This window comes from Asterias rubens, chromosome 4, assembly GCF_902459465.1.
Source record: "Asterias rubens chromosome 4, eAstRub1.3, whole genome shotgun sequence".
Taxonomy (NCBI): Eukaryota; Metazoa; Echinodermata; class Asteroidea; order Forcipulatida; family Asteriidae; genus Asterias; species Asterias rubens.
The window spans coordinates 11,085,614-11,109,456 of NC_047065.1; the positions used below are offsets into that span (position 1 = coordinate 11,085,614).

The 23,843-nt window shown below is 40.3% G+C and overlaps 2 protein-coding genes across 3 annotated transcripts in view; one reads left to right on the top strand and one right to left on the bottom strand.

Moving 5' to 3' along the window:
• LOC117289274 overlaps positions 1-4,153 on the top strand; it is a 51,251-nt gene extending 47,098 nt beyond the window's left edge. Inside the window, exons 4-5 of one of the 2 annotated variants that reach the window (XM_033770319.1) lie at positions 967-1,062; positions 3,965-4,045. In XM_033770319.1, the coding sequence (XP_033626210.1) occupies positions 967-1,044 (78 nt within the window). In that variant the 3' untranslated portion in view covers positions 1,045-1,062; positions 3,965-4,045. Of the gene's footprint in view, positions 1-966; positions 1,063-3,964 lie in introns of both variants that reach the window. The other variant, XM_033770321.1, reaches the window with a different exon arrangement.
• A 4,820-nt stretch (positions 4,154-8,973) lies between these two features.
• The window catches only part of LOC117288921 (leucine-rich repeat and coiled-coil domain-containing protein 1-like), a 32,762-nt gene continuing 17,892 nt past the window's right edge, over positions 8,974-23,843 (bottom strand). The window contains exons 18-23 of the mRNA XM_033769795.1: positions 22,950-23,124; positions 22,000-22,163; positions 20,863-21,071; positions 18,346-18,483; positions 11,508-11,643; positions 8,974-9,535 (exon numbers count right to left, since the gene is read on the bottom strand). Of these exons, the coding sequence (XP_033625686.1) occupies positions 9,410-9,535; positions 11,508-11,643; positions 18,346-18,483; positions 20,863-21,071; positions 22,000-22,163; positions 22,950-23,124 (948 nt within the window). The 3' untranslated portion in view covers positions 8,974-9,409. The remainder of the gene's footprint in view (positions 9,536-11,507; positions 11,644-18,345; positions 18,484-20,862; positions 21,072-21,999; positions 22,164-22,949; positions 23,125-23,843) is intronic.

Here is a 23,843-nt window from a genome sequence, read left to right on the forward strand (position 1 = left end):
GTAAGTTAATGGTGTATGAAGCTTTTGGGATACTTCTGGTTTTGTGGCAAATCTCAATACCATGTAGCTCATCAATAGATGTGTACCGGCCTTCAAGTCGGGCATTACTCTCTCCTCTCCAGCCCCCCCCCCCCCCCCCTTTCCACCCAGTCACCCCGAACACCTTTAGGTTTAGAAATGGGTAGACATCAAACTCTTGAGTGGTCAGTCTCCTGACGAATACTAGAGAGCAGGGGTGGATACCACGAAGAGTTAAGACCAGTCTTATCTCTAAACTTAGGACTAACCATATTATGTTTTTAATGTCCCCTAAGACTAGTCCTAACTCTCAAAGAACTCACTCCGCGGAGTGTAGTTGGACACTTTCTGAACAGAACAAATAAAAGTTCACAGATTTACTAATAACTTACAGGGTTTACAGAAGGTAATGGTGAAAGACTTCCCTTGAAATAGTATTCCACGAAATGCTTTACTTTTTGAGAAAACATTAAAACAACTATCAATTCTCGATATCGAGAATAACGGATTTATTTTAAACACATGTCATGACACGGCGAAACGTGCGGAAACAAGAGTGGGTTTTCCCGTTATTTTCTCCCTACTCCGATGACCGATTGAGCCTAAATTTTCACAGGTTTGTTATTTTATATATAACTCGTGATACACGAAGTGTGGGACTAGGACAATACTGTTTACCGAAAGTGTATAATGGCTTTAAACACATGTTATGACACGGCGAAACGTGCGGAAACAAGTGTGGGTTTTCCCGTTATTTTCTCCCGACTCCGATGACCGATTGAGCCTAAATTTTCACAGGTTTGTTAATTTATATGTAAGTTGTGATACAAGAAGTTGGGCCCTTGGACAATACTGTTTACTGATGTTGTCCCTCAAAAATTTTGAAGATATATGTGACAGCTAAGTTTAAAAACATGCCCCTTATTTTGTTGGTTTAATAAACTTTAGTCGAGCGCCCTCAACGCCAGGTTAGCGGGTGCTCGCATAACTCCTACTATGAAGACGACCGTTTGTAACCGATTTTGATTGTCTTCATTCTTTCAGGTAAATTTTCCCTTTTTTTTTATAAGATATTTCCATTTCTAAAGTTGTTTAAGTTTATAATCTAAGCTTGTTGTTCATTAGACATGAGTTGGAGAAATTAATGTCTTAAGAATCTTCCATTTATGCTCTTAGTTTGGTTACCGTTTTCTAAATTTATTGCCGATGTAAATATTATTTCAAGATGGCGCGGCCCACAAAGCCGTGGCGGGAACCGCAAACGTAATTTTATTTAAGTCATTTTTAGTGTGTGAAGTGTATTGATTTTTCATTTTCTCTCGTTCAGTCATTTGTTTTAAGTAAGTTTGATATGATTTATTGTAAAGTGTTAAAGTTATCCCATAATTCATATGATGACAGTCATGATAACGATCCATTGAGTGTCACATTATGTTTAAAGACATTGGACACTTAATGGTAAAATTGTCAAAGACCAGTCTTCTCACTTGGTGTATCTCAACATATGCATAAAATAACAAACCTATACAAATTTGAGCTCAATTGGTCGTCAAAGTTGCGAGATGATTATGATTTTTTTGTACTGAAAGCAAAAACATCCTTGTAACAATGAATGGTCACAAAAAGTTTTCAGATGCTTGATTTCATGACCTCAAAATCTTATTCTGAGGTCTTGAAATCTGAGGTCTTGAAATCAAGTTAGTGGAAAATAACTTCTTTCTCAAAAACTACCTCACTTCAGAAGAAGCCGTTTCTCACAATGTTTTATACTATCAACCTCTCCCGATTACTCATTAACAGGTATATGTGTAAAGTCACAAGCTCATAATTATTTGAGTAATTACCAATAGTGTCCACTGCCTTTAAGAATGGCAATTGAATATTCAGAAAAGACTTTGGCAAAACATGTTTTTATTGTGGATTTGCTGAAGAGTCGAAAGTCCCGCAAGCCAGCAATGCAAAGACCTCGTGGTTGTACAGAACGTGTACACTTCTGCTTGTCTCCATGTATATTGGAAATATCTTAATCCTTTATTGTAAAACAAACATCTATAAGACCTCCATGGATATCCCTAGTATGTAGCATCAATTATTCACTTAGGATTTTGGTTTTCTGCACTTTGAGATTTCTTATTTCAGTGACCTTCATTTTTGCTCAGACATCAATTCTAGAGCTAGAAGCCATGTTACACATCACAACAGGCAACCAACCAGTTGATATCCAATAGGAAATTCATTCACATTTAAGTTTTTCTCGTCATTTTCTTGGAGATAGTGAGTTATAGCTATAAGATGGTCTCTTGTGCTGCCGAAGGGTCCAAACGTTGCAGTTGGTTGCCTGCAAATTTGCCTGAATAATTGCTCTGGAACACTAAACAAATTGTGCATTAATTCATCTTGGTGCTGGTGGCAACGACTCAAAGCCGGGGCAGGGGGAAGTGGGAAAGTTTCAGTATGGCGTCACCACTTTTTCATCCAATATGAAATAATATAGCATCTAATAAACCTCAATGAGATATCCCTTTTTATAAAAATTAGTGAAAAAGTGGTGGCACCATACGTAAAGTTATCCTGGGTAGTTTCTGAGATAGCTTGAACATCTTACGTCAACTTCAAGGGTCTTGAATTACGCCCATGTCCATAATCACATTTGATTTTGCATAATTTCACATAACATTCATGGTTCGTGAGATTAGCAGTTTGTATAAGTTCGACCTCTGTGAAGTATGAGCGTACCATCCATAGACGACAGAGGGCGCCATAAGAAGCACTGTGGTTCTCCATGTCTGTCGGTTAACTTCATACATTTGTTTGTGCCTGTTCATTAGATGTGAGATGCGTATTAGTTGGGTGTCATGGCTGAGCAGATGAGAGCTTGGAACTCGAGCTCTGGTGTTTCTGTTCAGCAGAGTGTGGGTTTGAATCCCAATTGTGACACTTGTGTCCTTGAGCAAGATAGTTATAACCATAAGCTTCTCTCCACACAGGGGTTAGTTAATGGGTACCTGTGATGGCAGAGTTGGTTCTTGTGATTGATTAGCTTAGTGTGCTACATATTTGGTGGCACAGGCTGTATACTCCCCAGGGAGCTGAGATGGTTTAAGGAATGAGTTAAGGCCCATGTGACCAGGGGCACTAATGTTGAAGCGCCATGAGCGTCACTGCATCACGGATCTGAACGCTATATAAGAAGCTACTATTAGTAGTTCTAATTAACAATAACAACAAATGAGATGCCTAAGATAATGACTATCTTATATATAAATATTTGTTTTTCATATTGAGAAGAATTCTATGACAAACATCCCGCATTGATTGAGCAATCTGAATGTGATTGTTAAAGGCAGTGGACACTATTGGTAATTACTCAAAATAATTATAAGCATAAAACCTTTCTTGGTGACGAGTAATGGGGAGAGGTTGATGGTATAAAACATTGTGAGAAACGGCTCCCTCTGAAGTGCCATAGTTTTCGAGAAAGAAGTAATTTTCCACGAATTTGATTTCGAGTAGACCTCAAGTTTAGAACTTGAGGTCTTGAAATCAACCATCTAAACGCACACAACTTCAGGTGACAAGGGTGTTTTTTCTTTCTTTCGTTTTTTTTTTTCTTTCGTTATTATCTCGCAAGTTCCATGACCGATTTAGCTCAAATTTTCACAGGTTTGTGATTTTATGCATATGTTGAGATACACCAACTGTGAAGGCTAGTCTTTGACAATTTATTACCAATAGTGTCTACTGCCTTTAATGTGGTTATGAGAGTGAGTTTTGTTTGCTTCGGAAATTGATTTTTTTTCCACAGGAAATTGACCTTTAATCACAAGTTTGTAAGCTTGTCTTTTGCGTGTCTTAGCAGTTAAAATTGCGGGCACATATCTGTTGATGTAAAACTGATTAGCTTGATTAACTTTACATCTTCGTTTTTGTTTTTGTTTTTGTGTAGATGTCACACTCGTCATCAAGTATACAACAGCCCAATATGGACGAAGCTACAAAGCAGATGGCGTTATTATGAGATTGGCATCAAAGACACATTTTATTGGGTAACTAATTGATGGCTTCGGAAGTGGATAAGGCCGGATGTCCGAGATAATCTGTCCCTGGAGATTGTGTCCCCCCCCCCCCCCCCCCCCGAACATGACCAGAAGGAGGAGAAATTTGCACACAATTCACCGTATGTGGGACAGAATCTCCGAGGGGACAAAAATCTCCTGCTACAATGGAATGTCACAATTTCCTGTTCAAGGGAAGGTACACATTTGGTTATCCCTCTTAAAATCAATGGCAAATACAAACCTTTGGTTGGATGTACACCTGTACACTATAGCGTTTCATAGTACTGTTTAAAGCATTTTGAGAAACATTGCTCGTCCAAGTAATATGGTTATGTAAAGGCACTGAACACGTTTGGTAATATTGTCAAAGACCAGTATTCTCACTTGGTGTATCCTAACATACTCTCACTTGGTGTATCCTAACATATGCATATATAATAACAAGCCAGTGAAAATTTGAGCTAATTTGGTCATTGAAGTTGCAAGAAAATGATGATAGAAAAGTCCCCCAATTTGTACAAAATAGTGTGCTATCAGATAGGAATTAAGAGCTTCTGCACGGCCTTAAGTCTTTCATTATTTTAGTGAGAAATTACCTCTTTCTCAAAAACTATGTTACTTCAAAAGGAAGTTGTATCTCACAATTTTTGTATACGATCAACAGCTCTCAGTTGGTCTTTACCAAGTAGGGCTTTGTGCTAAAATATACTTTGAGTATACAGTGCCTTTAATGAATCTGAGAACTATTACCGCAAAACACTTCTCAGATTGTACACAGGATTAAAGACACTGGACACTATTGGTAACTGCAAAGACCAGTCTTCTCGCTTGGTGTATATCAACATGTGCATAAAATAGCTAACCTGTGAAAATTTGAGATCAACTGGTCGTCGAATTTGCGAGATAACAAGGAAAGAAAAAACACCCTTGTCACACGAAGTTGTGTGCTTTCAGATGCTTGATTTCGAGACCTCAAATTCTAAACTTGAGGTCTTGAAATCAAATTCGTGGAAAATAACTTCTTTCTCGAAAACTACTTCACTTCAGAGGGAGCCGTTTCTCACAATGTTTATACTATCAACCTCTGATCCCCATTACTCATAACCAAGTAAGGTTATATGCATGATTATTTTGAGTAATTACCAATAGTGTCCACTGCCTTTAAAACAATCGAACGGTTCCAAAAACCAAAGGTATACTTTGATGTTTGGTACATGAGTTGTAATCATCAATGAAGCTTTTGTTCATCTGAAAGAAAACATTGTGGAAGTGTGGAAGAAAATTGCTATGAAAATTAGGAAGGTTTAGCTGCATGTTCCGCTTGAACATCAACGTGAATGACAGAAAGTTGTGTCGTTATGTGAAGTTACCATTTTTCATGTCGGGTACTAACGTGCGCAGTGCAGATGACTTCCTAAACATGAAATTAGCCCAAAGTGGCGATGTCACAAAGAAACAACACAATTTTTTACGTTCACGTATTTGTCGGCGAAACGTGCACGTAAACCTTGCTATTTATTGTCTTGCGTTTATCGTGGGAAGAATTTCTCAGAATTTAGTTTTCAAAGCAGTTCAAACAAGTATATAACTATTTGTAATGTTATTAAATTCATTCTGGTCATTATTAGTGATGGCAAATCTATTTAGTTGGTGGCTAACATATTGATGAAGGATTGTGAATGCCCTATTGTTCAATCTGTTTTGTTGACAGTTGTTCTATTTTGTAATTGTATTTGACAGCTTTGTTTACAACTTTTATTCATTGCAACGTCTGGAGAGTTGAAATAAATAAAAAAATAAAGTGAAGTATTAGGACCGTAAATCTTAATATTTGTCTGAATGTGGATTGAAAGTTTAGAGGAATTATGTTGCAATAAAACAACAACAAAACTTTGATGAGTCTTTTGTGTTAATACTATTTTTGAGTTCATGAGTCACAAATCTCAATGCTGGACTTGCCCCCTTGTTTTTTTTTCAATTGAAATTAGTGAATAAAATTTCGGTAAAACCTTGATAAAAATAATGGACTTGGCCCTTGTATTTGTCCCCACACTTCAATAAAGAAAATGAAAACAACACTTGTAAGTTTCATAATATTATACACATTGTACTATGTGCTTTATTGTTCTACACTATCTTCTTCTATAAATAATGGTCTACATTTTTAAAACTGTCAACAATTTATATTCATTTGTTGACAATGAAATAAATACTATGTACAACAATATCTACATCAACTATATAAGCCAAGCTATAGACTGGGGCATCGAGTACTAGGGCAGTGAGTTAGGGTATTCTATACTAAGGCATTGAGTACTAGGGCATTCTGGCCAAGGGCATTAGTACCCAGGCATTGGTGGCTGGGGCATTGAGTACAAAGGTATTACAGACTAGGGCATTGAGTACCAAGGCATTGGAGGCTGGGGCATTGGTGGCTGGGGCAGTGAGTTAGGGCATTGAGTACCAAGGCATGTGAGACTGGGGCATTGAGTTCTAGGGCAGTGAGTTAGGGCACTCGATACTATATAAATTTTTGTTACTAAATCTACATAAATCATTGAGAACTAGGGCATGGGAGACTAGGGCATTGAGAACCAAGGCAGTGGAGACTGGGGCATTGAGTACTAGGGCAGTGAGTTGGGGCATTTAGTAATAGAGCATTAGAGACTAGGGCATTGAGTGCAAAGGTATTTCAGACTAGGGCATTGAGTACTAGGGCGTTAGACACTAGGGCATCGAGAACCAAGGCATTGGAGACTAGGGCACTGAGTTCGGGCATTCGATACTATATAAATTATTGAGAACTAGGGCATTAGAGACTAGGGCATCGAGTTAAGGGATTGAGTACTGAGACATTGATTACTAGGGCAATAAAGACTAGGGCATTGAGTACCAGGGCATTGGAGACTTGGGCATTGAGTACTAGGGCAGTGAGTTAGGGCATTGGATACAATATAAGGCATTGAGTACTAGGGCATTGGAGACTTGGGAATTGAGTACTAGGGTTGTGAGTTCGGGCATTGAGTACTGGGACATTGAGTACTAGGGCATTGCAGACTGGGGCATTGAATACTAGGGCATTGGAGACTGGGGCATTGAGTACTGGGGCAGTGAGTTAGGGCATTGAGTACTGGGGCATTTAGTACTAGGGCAGTGAGTGGAGGCATTGAATACTAAGGCATTGAGTACTAGGGCATTATAGACTAGGGCATTGAGTACCTAGGCATTGGAGACTTGGGCATTGAGTACTAGGGCAGTGAGTTAGGGCATCAAATACTATATAAGGCATTGAGTACTGTGTCATTGGAGACTGGGGCATTGAGTACTAGGGCAGTGAGTAAGGGCATTGAGTACTAAGACATTGATTACTAGGGCATTAGAGACTAGGGCATTGGAGACTTGGGCATTGAGTACTAGGGCAGTGAGTTAGGGCATTGACTGCTATATAAGGCATTGAGTACCAGGGCATTGGAGACTGGGGCAGTGAGTTAGGGCATTGAGTACTAAGACATTGATTACTAGGGCATTAGAGACTAGGGCATTGGAGACTTGGGCATTGAGTACTAGGGCAGTGAGTTAGGGCATTGACTGCTATATAAGGCATTGAGTACCAGGGCATTGGAGACTGGGGCAGTGAGTTAGGGCATTGAGTACTGAGACATTAGTACTAGGGCATTAGAGACTAGGGCCTTGAGTACCAAGGCATTACAGACTGGGGCATTGAATACTAGGGCATTGGAGACTAGGGCATTGAGTAACAAGGCATTACAGACTGGGGCATTGAGTGCAATGGCAGTGAGTTAGGAATTGAATACTAGGACATTAGAGACTGGGGCATTGAGTACTAGGGCACTGGTGGAGGCATTGAATACTAAGGCATTGAGTACCAGGGCATTATAGACTAGGGCATTGAGTACATAGGCATTGGAGAATGGGGCATTGGCTACTAGGGCAGTGAGTTAGGGCATTGCTGACCAGTGCGTTAAAGACGAGACAAGGGCTGGCACTGAGATAAATGCATTTAGTACAAGGGCATTGGGTCGGGGGCATTGGAGACTAGGGCATTGAAGAACTGGGGCATTGCAGGTTAGGGCATTTAGTAAGGTCATCTAGTAATAGAGAATGCATCAAGTACTAGGGAATCGAGTACTAGGGCATGAAGTACTAAGGCATTAAGTTATAGGATATTGAAGAATATGGCATTGAATATAGTACCATTCTACACTACACCATGCATAAAACATTCAGAATGCTACGAACATTAACACCTCAGGAGTTTCTACATATGCTCAAACTCTACTTGACTAAAGATTAACTTTGTTTAAATAAAGGCACTTCAACTTGGGTCTCCAGAAGAAAAAAAAATCTTGTGCTTTCTGAGCAGATAGAATCATTGCATCCGTGTCAAGATACAAAGGAAAACCATTGACTCGTACATAACGTCAGATTTTTCCCTCTCCATTAAAGATGGAAGAGCCCTGTCAAATGGCTTTCCTACCAAATCAACAAGATCTACCGCAATGAATCAACAGTTTAGAAAAAGCCGATCCTCCTTAATTAAATAATTCATGTGGATGACATTAGAAAGCACTCCATTCAGAGAAATCAATCTTCCTGGATGTGACCATATTTTTGCAACCTTTCATTTAAAAACTACAAATAAGAATCCAATGTCATCAAACTAAGGAGTGGTTAGTCTTGGTGCAAGACGTTTCTCGTTCCGCACACCGCGGCCAATTACCGACAGCGCGCGCACCGACTCACCTGACTTTAGTCCACTCACCGCCCCAGGGCGGTGAGTGAACTAAAGTCAGGTGAGTCGGCGCGCGCGCTGTCGGTGAATTGGCCGCGGTGTGCGTGAAAAGGAAACGAGAAACGTCTTGCACCAAGACTAAGGAGTGGTAGGAGAAGGCAATCACTTTCGATGCAAAACAAAAAGATACCTCTAATTCTTCATACTATACCGTATCCATCACCTCTATGATCAGCCGAGACATTCATTATATTAATTAGTTTTTGTGACGATATTGTTAAATAGGTCTAACTTAATATTCATCAGATGTTTGTTTGTGTGCAATCTTGATTGTGCATTGCAAGTATGTGAGGACATTGGCCTCCATGGTAGGACCAGAACACCGAAATGAACATGAATTTAAAATGTCTGATTTGGACGGAACATGTGGATAGCACCAATGTTTAAATCTTCATTAAGCAGCTCACAGGAACTGGTCCCTCAGAATCAGTTTCAACAATTACAAAATGTACCAGAATATCTGAACACCAGGTGCCTCTTGCGTTGGTTGGGACACTGGGATCAGGACTAGGACTCCGCATCATGACAGTCCCTGCGTCAGATCCTTGAAAGCACTGGTCAGTTTCTTCACCTTGTCTTCCATGACTCGTTTCTGATTGTCAGACTCGGACAGAAGATGTCTCATTTCATCCTCTACTGTCAAGACCTGAAATAAATCAAACCCTCAGTCAAACAGCTTGATATGTGAGGTTACTTTTACATGTATCAAAGGCAGTGGACACTATTGGTAATTACTTAAAATTATTGTTAGCACAAAACCTTAGTTGGTTATGAGTATTATGGGGAGCTGTTGATGGTATAACACAATGTGAGAAACGGCTCCCTCTGAAGTAACGGAAAAAGAAGTAATTTTCCATGAATTTGATTTCGAGACCTAAGAATAAGATTTTGACGTATCTTAAGTATCTGAAAGCACACAACTTCGTGTGAAAAGGGTGTTTTTTTCATTCATAATTATCTCGCAACTGTTATATGCATATGTTGCGATGCTGAGGTGACAATTGCCAATAGTGTCCAGTGTCTTTAAAGATAAATATTTAAGTGGAAAATATGCTCTTTCTCGAAAACTGCATTACTTCATAGGGAGCTCTCCATTGTTTGTTACAGAGTAAGTTTTTATGCTAACAATTATTTCAAGTAATAACCAATAGCTACAGTGCCTTTAAATCACCCCAAATAGTAAAAACACAAAACAAATTAACAAAACCATTTTGGAGTGATTCACCCTCTCATAATCAATCTATGTAGTTTCTTTCTGTTTATAAGATCCTTATCTTAAAACTTGATGAAAACAAATAATTGTTTCACTGTCTCCAGCTGACAACTCAACACACCCTTCTCTTCCCCTCTACCCCTGGTCCTCCCTATAGCCCCCATTTGGTCCCCCCTATACCTCCATATCTTACCCTCGGATTAGCAGCATCAATCTCTCTCTGCATCTCTACCCTCATCTCTTCCACCTCTCCCTCATGGTGTCTCTTCACCATCTCCAACTATCAACTCAACACACCCTTCTCTTCCCCTCTACCCCTGGTCCTCCCTATAGCCCCCATTTGGTCCCCCCTATACCCCCATATCTTACCCTCTGATTAGCAGCATCAATCTCTCTCTGCATCTCTACCCTCATCTCTTCTACCTCCCCCCAAGGTGTCTCTTCACTGTCTCCAGCTGACAACTCAACACACCCTTCTCTTCCCCTCTACCCCTGGTCCACTTATGACCCCTTTCGGTCCTCCCCCTATACCCCCATATCTTACCCTCTGATTAGCAGCATCAATTTATCTCTGCGTTTCAACCCTCATCTCTTCCACCTCTCCCTCATGGTGTCCTCCAGCTATCAATTCAACACACCCTTCTCTTCTCCTTTACCCCTGCCCCCCCCATGACCCGTTTGGTACCTCTAGCCCCCATATCTTACCCTCTGATTAGCAGCATCAATCTCTCTCTGCATCTCTACTCTCATCTCTTCCATCTCACCCTCATTGTGTCTCTTCACCGCTTCTAGCTATCAATTCAACACACCCTTCTCTTCCCCTCTACCCCTGGTCCTCCCTATAGCCCCCCTTTCGCCCCCCCCCCCTATACCCCCATATCTCACCCTCTGATTAGCAGCATCAATCTTTCTCTGCATCTCTACCCTCATCTCTTCCATCTCACCCTCATTGTGTCTCTTCACCGCTTCTAGCTATCAATTCACGCACCCTTCTCTTCTCCTTTACCCTTGCCCCCCCCATGACCCGTTTGGTACCTCTAGCCCCCATATCTTACCCTCTGATTAGCAGCATCAATCTTTCTCTGCATCTCTACTCTCATCTCTTCCAGCTCACCCTCATTGTGTCTCTTCACCGCTTCTAGCTATCAATTCAACACACCCTTCTCTTCCCCTCTACCCCTGGTCCTCCCTACAGCCCCCATTGGTCCCCCCTATACCCCCATATCTTACCCTCTGATTAGCAGCATCAATCTCTCTCTGCATCTCTACTCTCATCTCTTCCACCTCCCCCCCCAAGGTGTCTCTTCACTGTCCCCAGCTGACAACTCAACACACCCTTCTCTTCCCATCTACACTTTGTCCCCCTATTGCCCCCTTTGGTCCCCCCTATACCTCCATATCTTACCCTCTGATTAGCAGCATCAATCTCTCTCTGCATCTCTACCCTCATCTCTTCCACCTCTCCCTCATGGTGTCTCTTTACTGACTGGAGTTGTCGAGTGAACGCATCATCAGCCTGATGTAATCTCTCCAAAGCAGCTCTAGTGATACAATTTTAAATCATCAAATCAATAATTTTTCATTTAAAGGCACTTGACACATTTGGTAATTTTCTCAAAGACTAGTACTCTTTATGTACATGTATCCCATTCCCAACAAAAGCATAAAATAAAAAATATGTGCAAATTTGGGCTCAATTGGTCATTGAAGGTGCAAGAAAATTATGGAAGAAAAAAACCACCATTGTTGCACAAATTTGGCACAAATTTTGCTTTAGCATTCTATCTTATCTCCTTAGGAGTATGCAGCACCGGCAGCACATTAACAATTTCAACTCTTGTATTCCTGGGTGATGATAAGCAATAATAGTTAAGTGTTTTTCTCAAGGACAAAAGTATCTTGAACAGGACTCAAACCCAGCCACCAGAACTTCAAGAGTAAGATGCACTGGACCTCTCAAGTTAAAGACACTGGACACTATTGGTAATTGTCAAGGACCAGAATTCTTAAATCGTATATCCCAACATATGCATAAAATAACAAACCTGTGAAAATTTGAACTCAATTGGTCATCGAAGTTGCGAAATAAAAATGGAAGGAAATCACCCTTGTCACACAAAGTTGCGTGCTTTCAGATGCTTGATTTCGGGACCTCAAAATCGAATTCTGATGTCTCAAAATCAAATTACTTCTTCCTCAAAATTAACGTTTCTTCAGAGGGAGCCGTTTCTCACAACGGTTTATACTTTATCAACAGCTCTCCATTTGCTTGTTAGCAATTAAGTTTTTTATGATAACAATTATTTTGAGTAACTACCAATCGTGTCCACTGCCTTTAAGTATAGAACAATCATGACAAAACATTTTTGAAACCATTCAGTCAGCTTTCATGCAATCTTGCATCGAAGGAGGGGGTCTTTTCGTTTGCTCAAGTGTATCCATAAAGCCATACACACTGTACGATTCCTCCCAGGTACAAAAAGACACTGAGTCACCTGCCACCAATCCCTAATCTCACTGAAGTCTACTCTGTCAAACATTTTCCCATCGAGATAACACACAAGTTTCCCCTAAGTAAATTTGCAGGAAATGTTGTAACTTGATACATGGAATTGGGTCTACTTTGAGTACAGATTTAGCTTAAAAAATGAGGAACAGCTGGAAAAAAAATTGCAAGCCTCCCACTCCCCATTTTGGTCTAGATACAATGATCTATTTAAAGCCACCTGACAACATTTGGTACAACATTTGGTACACATGTAATTGTCAAATTAATACCAGAAGCTGCACCTTGTGTGACCCTACCAAGCATTTCGTTTAATCCTTGGAAAGAAAATAGGAACATTTTATTGAATACAGGGGCCGACCTCGGGCATGATACTTCACTGAGGCAACAGAGGCGATTGCCTCCATTGCCCCTTGCCATTGCCTTGGTGCCCTTGAAATGCTCCACTAGATATTTACAATTTCCTCATAGAGTGCCCTTTGCCAAAGAGAAAATGCCTTGGTGCCCTTGCCCTTTCAAAAATTTAAGCATACAGGCCTGTGACCTACATGTGCACATGGTGCAGACTTTAAAAACACTGGACACCTTTGGTAATTGTCAAAGACCAGTTTTCTCACTTGGTGTATCTCAACATTTTAACTCAATTGGTCAACAAAGTTGCGAGATAAAACTGAAGAAAAAAAATCACCATTGTCACACGAAAATGTGTGCTTTCAGATGCTTGATTTCAATACCTCAAGAGATAATACTGAAAGAAAAATCACCATTGTCACACGAAAATGTGTACTTTCAGATGCTTGGTTTCGATGCTCAGAAATTCTGAGGTCTTGAAATAAAATTAAAATATTTTAAAAGTGGAAAAGCACTGTGGTCTTGAAAACCGTTTTAGGAGCTGTTTCTCAAAATGTCAACAGCTCTCCGTTGCTTGTAAACAAGTAAGTACCAAAAGTCTCCAGTGCCTACAGCTATTTATCCACAATTTGCATCCAAACGTGTATGACCAATGACATCCCATCAAACAAGCTCAGCAGTTACAAATGCCATGACCGGGACTCGAACCCACACTCTTGACAGCACCAGAACTTGAGTCCAGCGCACTAGTACACTCAGCAACAGCACTCCACAAATAAAGGTAAGCCTACAGCTTAAACCAATCACCCGTCTATCACAATTTGCTTCATCAATAGCAGGAAATATCAATTTTTACCTACACGGGTCAGGTTTTATTTTTTCCTTCGGGCATGGTCCATATTTCCGGAAATGTTTACATGAGATGCAATTTACCTGTCCATGTTTGAGCCCGGAGATAGGTTTGTGCCATCAAGATGAAGCTGATAACCATCAAGGCATGTTTCCTAAACCAAGAACTTGATACATGTGTCTATTTACGACATTTCACGCCCCTGCCCCCCTCCCACCCCATCACTCCTTCAACGCTATTAAAACACTGGACACTATCAATAACTGTCAAAGACCAGTCTTCTCACTAGATGTGTACATGTATCTCAACATGCATAACAAAAAAACTGTGAAAATTTGAGCTCAATGAGTCATCGAAGTTGCCAGATATTTTAATAAAAAAACGTCCTTGTCACACAAAGTTGTGTGCTTTCAGATGCTTGATTTCGAGACCTCAAAATCTATTTCTGAGGTCTTGAAATAAAATTTGTGAAAAATTACTTCTTTTTCAAAAACTATGTCACTTCAGAGGGAGCCATTTCTTACAATATTTTATACTATCAACAGCTCTCAAATACTTGATACCTAGTAAATTACCTATGTAAGCCATTTACTATTGTTTGCATACATGTATAAAGGTCCTTTTGGTTGGTAAACAGTTGACAAAAGCTAATTCTATTTTTTTGCATCTTTAAGTTCACATTATAAACAAGCAGTAATCACTTGGATTGCTTCATTGTGCAGGTGTGTAATCTGAGTGTGACATGCAGTGTTAGTTACTAATACAGAGACACAATGTGTCATACACAAAAAAAATATACATGTAAGGGCAATTTAACTGGAAAAGATTAGTCTATAATGAAATAACCACTTCATGATGGTCTATCGTTTGGAAAGATCTTTTTTTAACAGAATCAATTCAAATAAAAATCTATTCCTACGATCTTAATGACTAATTGCTGTCGCCTTATAATGACTAATAATCTAATCATTTCATTTAATCTCTAATCGACAACCCTCCTCCCCCTGAACCAATCCTCCTCTCCCACCCACAAAAAGCAACAAGCACTTCACACAAGCAAACATATTTTGCCCTCTAATTCAGGGCAACCCCTTTAGAACCCTAGAACGTCGCTTGACTCCAGATTGACCCACCTCATTTCCTTCTCTAATTAAACCATTTCCCGGCGTCGCTATGCGTCGCTATACACCAAGGATCAAACGTCTTTTACCAACAGGTGGTTGGCTTTACCAATGTTTAAAGGGACTGTATACGTTCGTTAATTGGAACACGCAGACATCGGAGGCCATGGCCTTGGTGCTCATGGTCTTGGCTTTGTTGCCCTTCAAAAGTTTCTCATGGAAATGCCCTTTGCAAAATGAAAATGGCCTTGCCCTCTCAAAGAAAGAATTTTAAAGCCTGCTATCCTATATAGTTGTAGGTATAACACAACAAAACAAACCTGAGAATAATTAATTTAAATAAATGGGGTAGCCCTCTCAAAGATGAAGTTCCAGGCCTTAAAACCTGTATAGTTGTACATGTAGGTAGATACCATAAACTTAAAGGAACACGTTACATTGGATCAGACGAGCTGGTCTTTGAAAAGTGTTTGTAACTGTTTGCTATAAAATGCTTGGTTTTCCTTTTACCTCGTCGACTAACACCGTCGACAGAATGAATTAAAATCAACCATAAATGGCCGACCGTGTTAGTTCGCAAAGTAAAAGGAAAACCACACAATTTCAAGGCAAATTTGTGTGACTCATTGTTTTTTACTTTTAAAACATATTTCAAACCATATGCATTTCATAACCAACGGTTACAAACGCTTTTCAAAGACCCACTCGACCGATCCAAGGTAACGTGTTCCTTTAACCTGAAAAAAATTCATTTCGAAAAGTAGAAACATATTTTACATGACTGTGTATAGTTAACAACAAGTGACCCTTAGTGAAACTTTCTGATTGGAGGCACTATGACGAGCGCCTCCAATTGATCAGAAAGTTTCAACAAAGGTCACTCATTGTTTACACAGTCATGCAAAATATGTGTGTTTAGCACCCCCACAAGTGTTACTTTGACCCTTGTCATGACGGACAAAAAGTTGCTTTAGGAGGTGCGTTTCGCGTTGTGCAAAGGGTCTATATAGTTTAGATTCAGATTGCTCAGAGCAATTTTGTATCAAGTTTTGGTCAAAGCCTTTATACATTTTCTATCAGTAGGATAACTTTCTATTCTATTTAATAGCTTTCCCCTTATAACTACTACTCATATTGGAAAGTACACTTTAAAAAGGAATGAAGGAAACGCCACAAATAACATCTGATTTCTAATCCCATGTTGTTCGTTTTGAAGATTAACAGAAAAGAACGTATCATGAATAAATCACACGATGTCTGTCACCAATTCCCACGAGGAACATCTCCCAGACTATGCATCAAATGGTTCGACTTAAAAGTCCTTCCTCAAATAAATGGCTCTCTTTTTTAGTCTTCTATAAAAGTTGAATCCCGTTCTGCTGTCTATTTTTACATCAGTTGCAATTCAACCGTTGGGAATATTAGCTTTTCCGTTTTTTAAATTTGAACATTTGTATCTGGTGGAAGTCATTTATCATGACAAATGTTGTCGCTCGATGTGACATTGGATGTCAGTGATGCATGGAGTGCTTCCCATATCCTCATGTAAGTCCCAAGGAAATTGAAACTTTACAGCAAAGTGTTTCAAAGACATTTGTTAAACAAGGAAGATTTGTAGCATCACTTAAAGACTGATCAATTACATAAAAACTGCACAAGGTTTCATTGCAACAGAAGGGGACAAGCCTATATATTTATGAAAGTTATGGTTGGATGACTTGAGTAACATAGGATGGAGTAGATGATTATAGAGAATCTATTCCTAGTAGTAGGACAGGAAACCTTGGTCCTTATTAAAGGCAGTGGACACTATTGGTAAATACTGAAAATTATTATAAGCGTAAAACCTTACTTGATAAAGTGTAATGGGGAGAGGTTGATGGTAAAAAACATTGTGAGAAACGGCTCCCTCTGAAGTGCCATAGTTTATTTAATTTCGAGACATCAGATTTAGAACTTGAGGTCTCGAAATTAACCATCTAAAGGCCTAAAACTTTGTGTGACAGGGGTGTTTTTTTCTTTCATTTAATATTATCTCGCAAGTTCGATCACCGACTGAGCTCAAATTTTCACAGGTTTGTTATTTTATGCATATGTTGAGATACACCAACTGTGAAGACTAGTCTTTGACAATTACCAATTATCAATATAGATATTTGTGTCCATGTTTGAAAGTATCTAAAAGTACATTCATTTTGTCTAAGCATTCGTCTATGAAAGTGGAAATGTTTAAAAGTGGGGTGTCGCGGCCGAGTGGATAAGAGCACCGAACTCGAGCTCTGATGCTTTTGTTCAGCAGCGTGTGGGTTTGAATCCCGGTTGTGACACTTGTGTCCCTGAGCAAGACACCTAGAACTATAATTACTTCTCTCCACCCAGATGTAAATGGGTACCTGTGAGGGCAGAGATGGTTCTTGTGATTGGTTTAGCCGAGTAGCGTATATATTGCGCACAGGCTGTACACTCCCCCAGGGAGCTGAGATCGTTTATGGAATGATTTAAGGCCCAGTGACCAGGGGTAATAATGTCGGAAGCGCTTTGAGACACTCATTGGGTGGAAAAGCGCTATATAAAAACGGTCTATTATTAATGTTATTAAAACTGCTCTATGAAATGCTGAGTGTTTTTTTAGTTATGTTTGTGCAAATAATGTGACTCATATCACTTGTATCTAAAAACCTAAACTGGTAAAAGGTAAAAGGTTGTCAGTCAAAAAAGTTTACACAGCTCTATGGAAAAAAGGCCTATCTTGCAAAGTCTGACTTCTAAAATCAATCAAAATTCCAACACTTATGGGTTGAATTGAGTAGCATAGTCTGCTGCATGTACGTGTAATGCTGTTTGAATCAATGATTATATTGGTGATTATGGTATCAGTATTGAGGGCACCCTTCATTTTTAGTAGTAGTCATGGTAGTGGCACAATTGGAAGGCACCAAGCTAAGCTCCCATGCAACCAATGCTAAATAATAAAAATTTAAAGATGCTACGTATGTTTGATTTTTGGCCTATCTATTCCAGGCCTACATTAGCTGCTCCTGTGCCTGTTGCCAGGCTGGAGGATTCTGTAAATTATATTTGCTTCTTTACATGTACTTGGCAGGGGTGAGAGTCATTACTAACGAAAAGTCTGAAACTTGGTTACAACTTCAAAGGTATGTCGAAATGATGCCATTTCTATTGTTTGGTAACCCCTGGGGTTATAGATTCCACACTAGATAAGTAGACCAATGAGCCATTCTCTTTATTTGTGGGAAAAAAATATTGTCTGATTTTCTTTACCAGGCTGACATAAAAGGTCTGAATTCAGCCAAAAGTCTGAACAATCTCATCCCTAACTTGCCCCATTTAAAGAGATTTACACATGGTGCTATCACAAACCTGATAACGCTAGTTTCATTCAACGTAAACTTACTTTTCTGCTTGTACCGCTTGGTCTCTCTCTTCCTTCATCTTCTTCTCTTTGGTGTCAAAGTTCACCTTGACCTGACGTACCTGCGTCTCAAGCTGACTGATCAGATCACCCTTCTCCTTCCACTTGTTATCCAGGGACCTGAGCACAGACAACAACAATTACAGACTTGAAATAGAGACTAACATCATTGATGGGAAAGCTCCAATAAAGAAAGAGGCCAGAATCAAACATCATTTTTTTTTCATCTGGCAACTCACACCTGTTACCTCCATGTATTTTCTTTTCCAAACAGTGGACCTAATTTGATTATGTACAAACCAGTAAGTGTCATGGCCTAGGGGTTTAAGAGCACCGGATTCAAGCACTGGTGTTTGATCAGCAGGGTGTGGGTTCGGATCCCGGTTGTGACACTTGCTTCATAAAATTTGGGAGGTAGTGCTTTCTGCTCTACAGGCCAGGCTTCGAACTGATGATACCCAAGCCTACATTCGTATGGACTGTAAAAGGGGCAACCCTGTTTCAGCCCTAGTAGTAGGTGGCAATGGCCTCTGTAAAAAAATTAATTGTAGCCCACATCTTGAAGTGGCCTTCAGGCCTTGAGTGTCAGGCGACTTGCATAAAAAAAAAACATCCCTTTAATATTTCTCAGCTCCCTGAGGAGTATACAGCCCAAGCTGCCGCATCATACACAGTAACTACCTCTACCCTCGCAAGTACCCACTTTTACCCCTGGGTGAAGAGAAGCGATCGTAGCAAAGTATCTTGCTCAAGGACACAAGTGTCACGACCGGGATTCGAACCCACACTCTGGTGACTTAACCAACAGAACTTTAATTTGATGCTCTTAACTACTCGGCCATGAAACTCTACTCTATTCACCCTGTTAACCTGGCCGTCATCTTGCCTGAAACCATCTTGACTCCTAAGGAGTAAACAGCACCAGCAAAACTGGCAGCATAAGTAGCTACTCAGCGTCAGCAATAGACCAATTGCACTACCAATGTTTACATGTGATCACGTGACCTATAGTGGGTATAGCAAAACACAGCTACACTGTAATTACATGGGAAGACTCATCTACTGATGGACCATAACTGGCTGTATTTTCAATAAATAACACTTATACCAAAAAACGAAGCCCTTTTTATAAAGTTGAATATTGTGACATTGATTTAAATCAAATTTGTTGTTTGGTGTTCCCAGTATTCTACAACAACAAAAATTTCTGTTGAGAGTATAGTTAGACTACGTAAATTACTGAGCTTTGAGCTAGCTCACGCGCCGTAGATTTTGCCTTGTGCACGGCATGAAGTTGGTCTGTGATAAGGGAGATCGCAGAGTTGTCCTTCTCATAGCTGACAGCTACCCCTTCTAATCAAATATTTTGAAGGTAAGAATAAAGGGATTTGCAGCCTCTTAATGAGATTTTTATTGAAAATATTGGCATCAAAATCATTAAAATAAGGGCACTGTACAACCACACTTTCCGAACACAAACACATGACATCGTGTGAAAATTCTCTTGGAATTTCCTATTAGGTGGAACTGTGTTTACCCATACTGGCATTGTTGAGGAATATTCTTTTGTATATTCGAGAATTTAGTCCTTTTTTGAGCCAAAAATTGCAACAGTAATTATGCTTTTTAACGCAGGTTTACATGCAGTACGCCGTGTTTGTTTACTTCCAATACCCACTATAGGTCACGTGACACACGGAGCGGAATCCGTCTATCACTACCAATGTGATACATATATTCCTGGGTTATGATATCAGTCATCAGTGTCTTCCTGAAAGACACAAGTATCATGAACAGGATTCGAACCTACATGTAACCCAACAATTTTGCTTGAGTCAAGCGCACTGGACTGCTCAGCCCAGACATGCCATCATTCTATGCAAAAATTCACACACAAAAGAAATTAGGCTGTTTATCTACTTCAACATAGAATCTGTTTAACATTGTTTATCCATTACAGGGAAGCTCCATTAAAGAATTTCCGAGTTTGGAAAATATAAATCCTTTTCACAGAGTGGGTGTGTTGCATAAACTTTGGTCATTCAACTTAATGGATGAGCAGTTACAATGTACATGTAATCCGCCTTGGGCAGTCGGCAACTCTACTGGTTTGAGCATGATCCAATAGACCCTTCCCATGAAATATGTAAATTGCACATAGCGCGTGCGCACTAACGTTTTGGTTGGCAAAATGAGGGAATATCGGGCTGTTTTGTACACGGCTAATGGGTGCAGGACGCAGACGCGATTGCGCATCTGCTTAGTGCACAACTCTATGGTGTTTCCCAACCAACAGGGTCTGTACGCATGCGTGAATGTAATTGGCATATTTCAAGGGAAGGGTCCATTAAGTCCACTGCCGGGAAAATGAATTACATGAAGATAACAGGTGTTAGTTGTCAGATGAAAAGGATGTTTCACTTTAGCCTCTTTCTCTATTGGCGCTTTCTCATAATTCAAACAGATTTTGTTTTAAAGGGACTCCTTCGATCTACCCACCTATAAGCTCGCTTGCTCTCCTCCAGCTCCGCCTGCAAGTCAGCCGCTTGCCCCTTTAATTCCTCCTTCCTATCTTTCAACCTCTCCACCTCCTCCACAGTGTCTTGATTGATGGATTGCTCACTGGCTAGTTGCTCCTCAAGGCTGCGCTGAAGACGTAGAGACTCCTCTCGGGCTTTCTTGATCTCTTCATCTCGCTCAACCAGGCCCTGAGTTGCAAACACAAATTATCAAAATTCCATTACCAGTATGGTTAACAACCACTTGAGTCACATCTACCAATGGACGAGCACATAACTAGCACACTCACATAACCCTTTACAACCAGTAAGCTTGGTTCATACTTCCTGCAAATGTGAATGCGAAATACGAATTTTGATATCACAAATTTGCAAAATATAATTTGGAAGAGTTTCCACCTCTTGAAATGAATTTTCCACAGGTTAGTTTATTTGTACAATAGGATACATGTACATGTACATGTACATGCAATCAAATAGTTCCAAAAACCAAAGGTATACATGTTCGTATACAATAAACTACATGTACATGTATATATGTAATTCCTTTTCCAAACAGTGGGCTTAATTGGATCATGCACAAACCAGTCACGTCGCTGAATGCCCCATGCAGATGAACTGCTCATCCACCAAGTTTAATGACCACAGTTATTCAATATAAACACATCCAGTCTTCCTCTAACCTGGCCAAGCGGTTAAGAGCACCGGATTCAAACTCTGGTGTTTCTGATTAGCAGTGTGTGGGTTCAAATCCCAATTGTGACACATGTGTCCTTAAGCAGGACACTTAACCATGATGCTTCCTCCTTCAGACGGGACGTCAAGCCATTGGTCCTGTGTGTTCTGTAACGCACGTAACAAAAAACAGTGCACTTGTCGAAAAGAGAAGGGGTTTAACCAGGTGTTCCTGGTTTACTTGGCTGCATAGTGCACCTTGTAAATAAAGCCATTACATGTACATGGTGCTATGTAAAAGAAGTAGGTCTCATAATTAAAAGTAGTCCCATATACTTTGCAGGAAAATACTGAATGCTGAAGCGCCTTAAGCGTCACTGAGTGACGGATATGAGTGCTACACATGTATATAAAAAGCCCCTATTATTATTATTTTTATTACCTCTTTGAGTTTCCTGATTGTATCTGTCTGATCATCCAGCATCTTAGTCTTTATCTTCAAGGCGTCATTGTCTCGCTCAGAATGCTTCTTTAAGGAGGATACTTCAGCAGTCAGAGCCTCGATACGAGCCTCCAGTCTCCCTCTATCCTGGGCCAGGGATGAACCTAACCAAGAAAATCATCATCTTGTTATAATTTGGTTTCTACCCATTCACTGATGTGGTTAAGCACTGTATACTCAGTACTTTCCAGACTTCTGTGAACACAAATCCACTGGCAAATCACCAGGTTGGATTGGAACCCATGCACAACCTACATGTATATGCAATACTAGAGAAAAAAAATTCCACTTGACCAGTGAGCTAGCCAAATTGCTAAAATACTTAGCAGCCAGTACCACAATGATTTAAAAGATATTTCGACGTATTCGCTCCCGATTTTTTAACGACATAAAAAACAAAAACAAAAAAACAGAAATTAGGCTGTTTCTGGAATCTGTTTGCATTGTTTATCCATTACAGAAAAGCTCTATCGCGACCACCATTTGAAATGAAATATCAGATTTTAGTTTTAATATATAGATCTACACTGTACATTTAAATTGAACTGTTCCAAAAACCATTGGTGTACCATACATTCAGACCATTGCCTAAACAGCCGCACGTGTAACGTCAGTGCAGTGCAACAGGACTACTGAACAAACTTGGGAACGACCAAAAGTCTACCAAATCAAATCAATCAGGATGAAACAGGGCTTGGATTTAACACCAGATCACCGGCCCAATCGGTTGCTGGTCGCTTGGGGCAGACCCAAGGTGCACTGTCGTCACCACGAGTGGGTGAGTGATCGTTCGATTAGCTCACGCTAATGGAAGCTAATCGAAACGGACCCATAATCACTGTGTAATATTGTTGAAAGTAAGAAAATATGTGAAATATTTTTGGGCTCACCTTGTTGAGCCAGTTCCTGACTCCATAACTTTCTCTCAGCCTTTAGGCCCTCTATCACCGACTCCTGGGCAACGACTTGAGCAGCTAATCGGCTCTTCTCTTGCCGGAGGGCTTCAAAGTGCAGCAGTTTCCTCCTGGCCTCCTCCAACTGGGATTCTGTACCCTGGATCCGGTCCTGCGGGAAATGGAACAGCCAAATGATAACATATTGTCGTTTGCCCGGAAGGAGGGACTAAAGAGATGCTACCGTACCAAGGTTGAAAGGGATTTCTGTGGAAAACTTTGTTTCAAGAGCATGAAAGTTTGATCGATTTTCTTTAACTCATTTGTTAAAGGAAGATTAAACTCTGCAAGGGAATAGGAAAACATGTCTTTGAGGGGAATTCTAGCAAAAAAAATGTGACAGTGCTATTATTGGCTTGTCTCGAGCCATTTTATTGCTTATAGCTGTATGTTACTAGAAAAAGTGCTTTGTGTGTCTGGAAGAAGGACATAGAACCCTTCTTGCGGACACTCAGCGATAAAGCGCTCAAGAGGATACAAGTGCAATGGCTGGGATTAGAACTCTCACACAAGAACTTGAGTTTGATGCAGTAGACAACTCAACAAGGTCAAGCTGTATGGGATTTGAGTCATTCCATGGTGAGGTCTCAATGTATGGGTGCGTTCGTTTAGCTTCCCTGGGTCATCCCCGCTCTGACCCGGTGTGTTCGAATAGCTTTTGACGCCATTCAAGGGGGCGTCAAAAGATCAGCCCCTAGTGCCCTGCTTGTGGAGTGGGTCACTTGGGGGCTGGCCCAAGGTAAAGATGTCACTACTAGAGCTGTGAATGGTCGTTTGTTTAGCTCTTGTCAGGGGCTCACCCGAGTGAGCAACGCGTGGTAGACCCGGGGT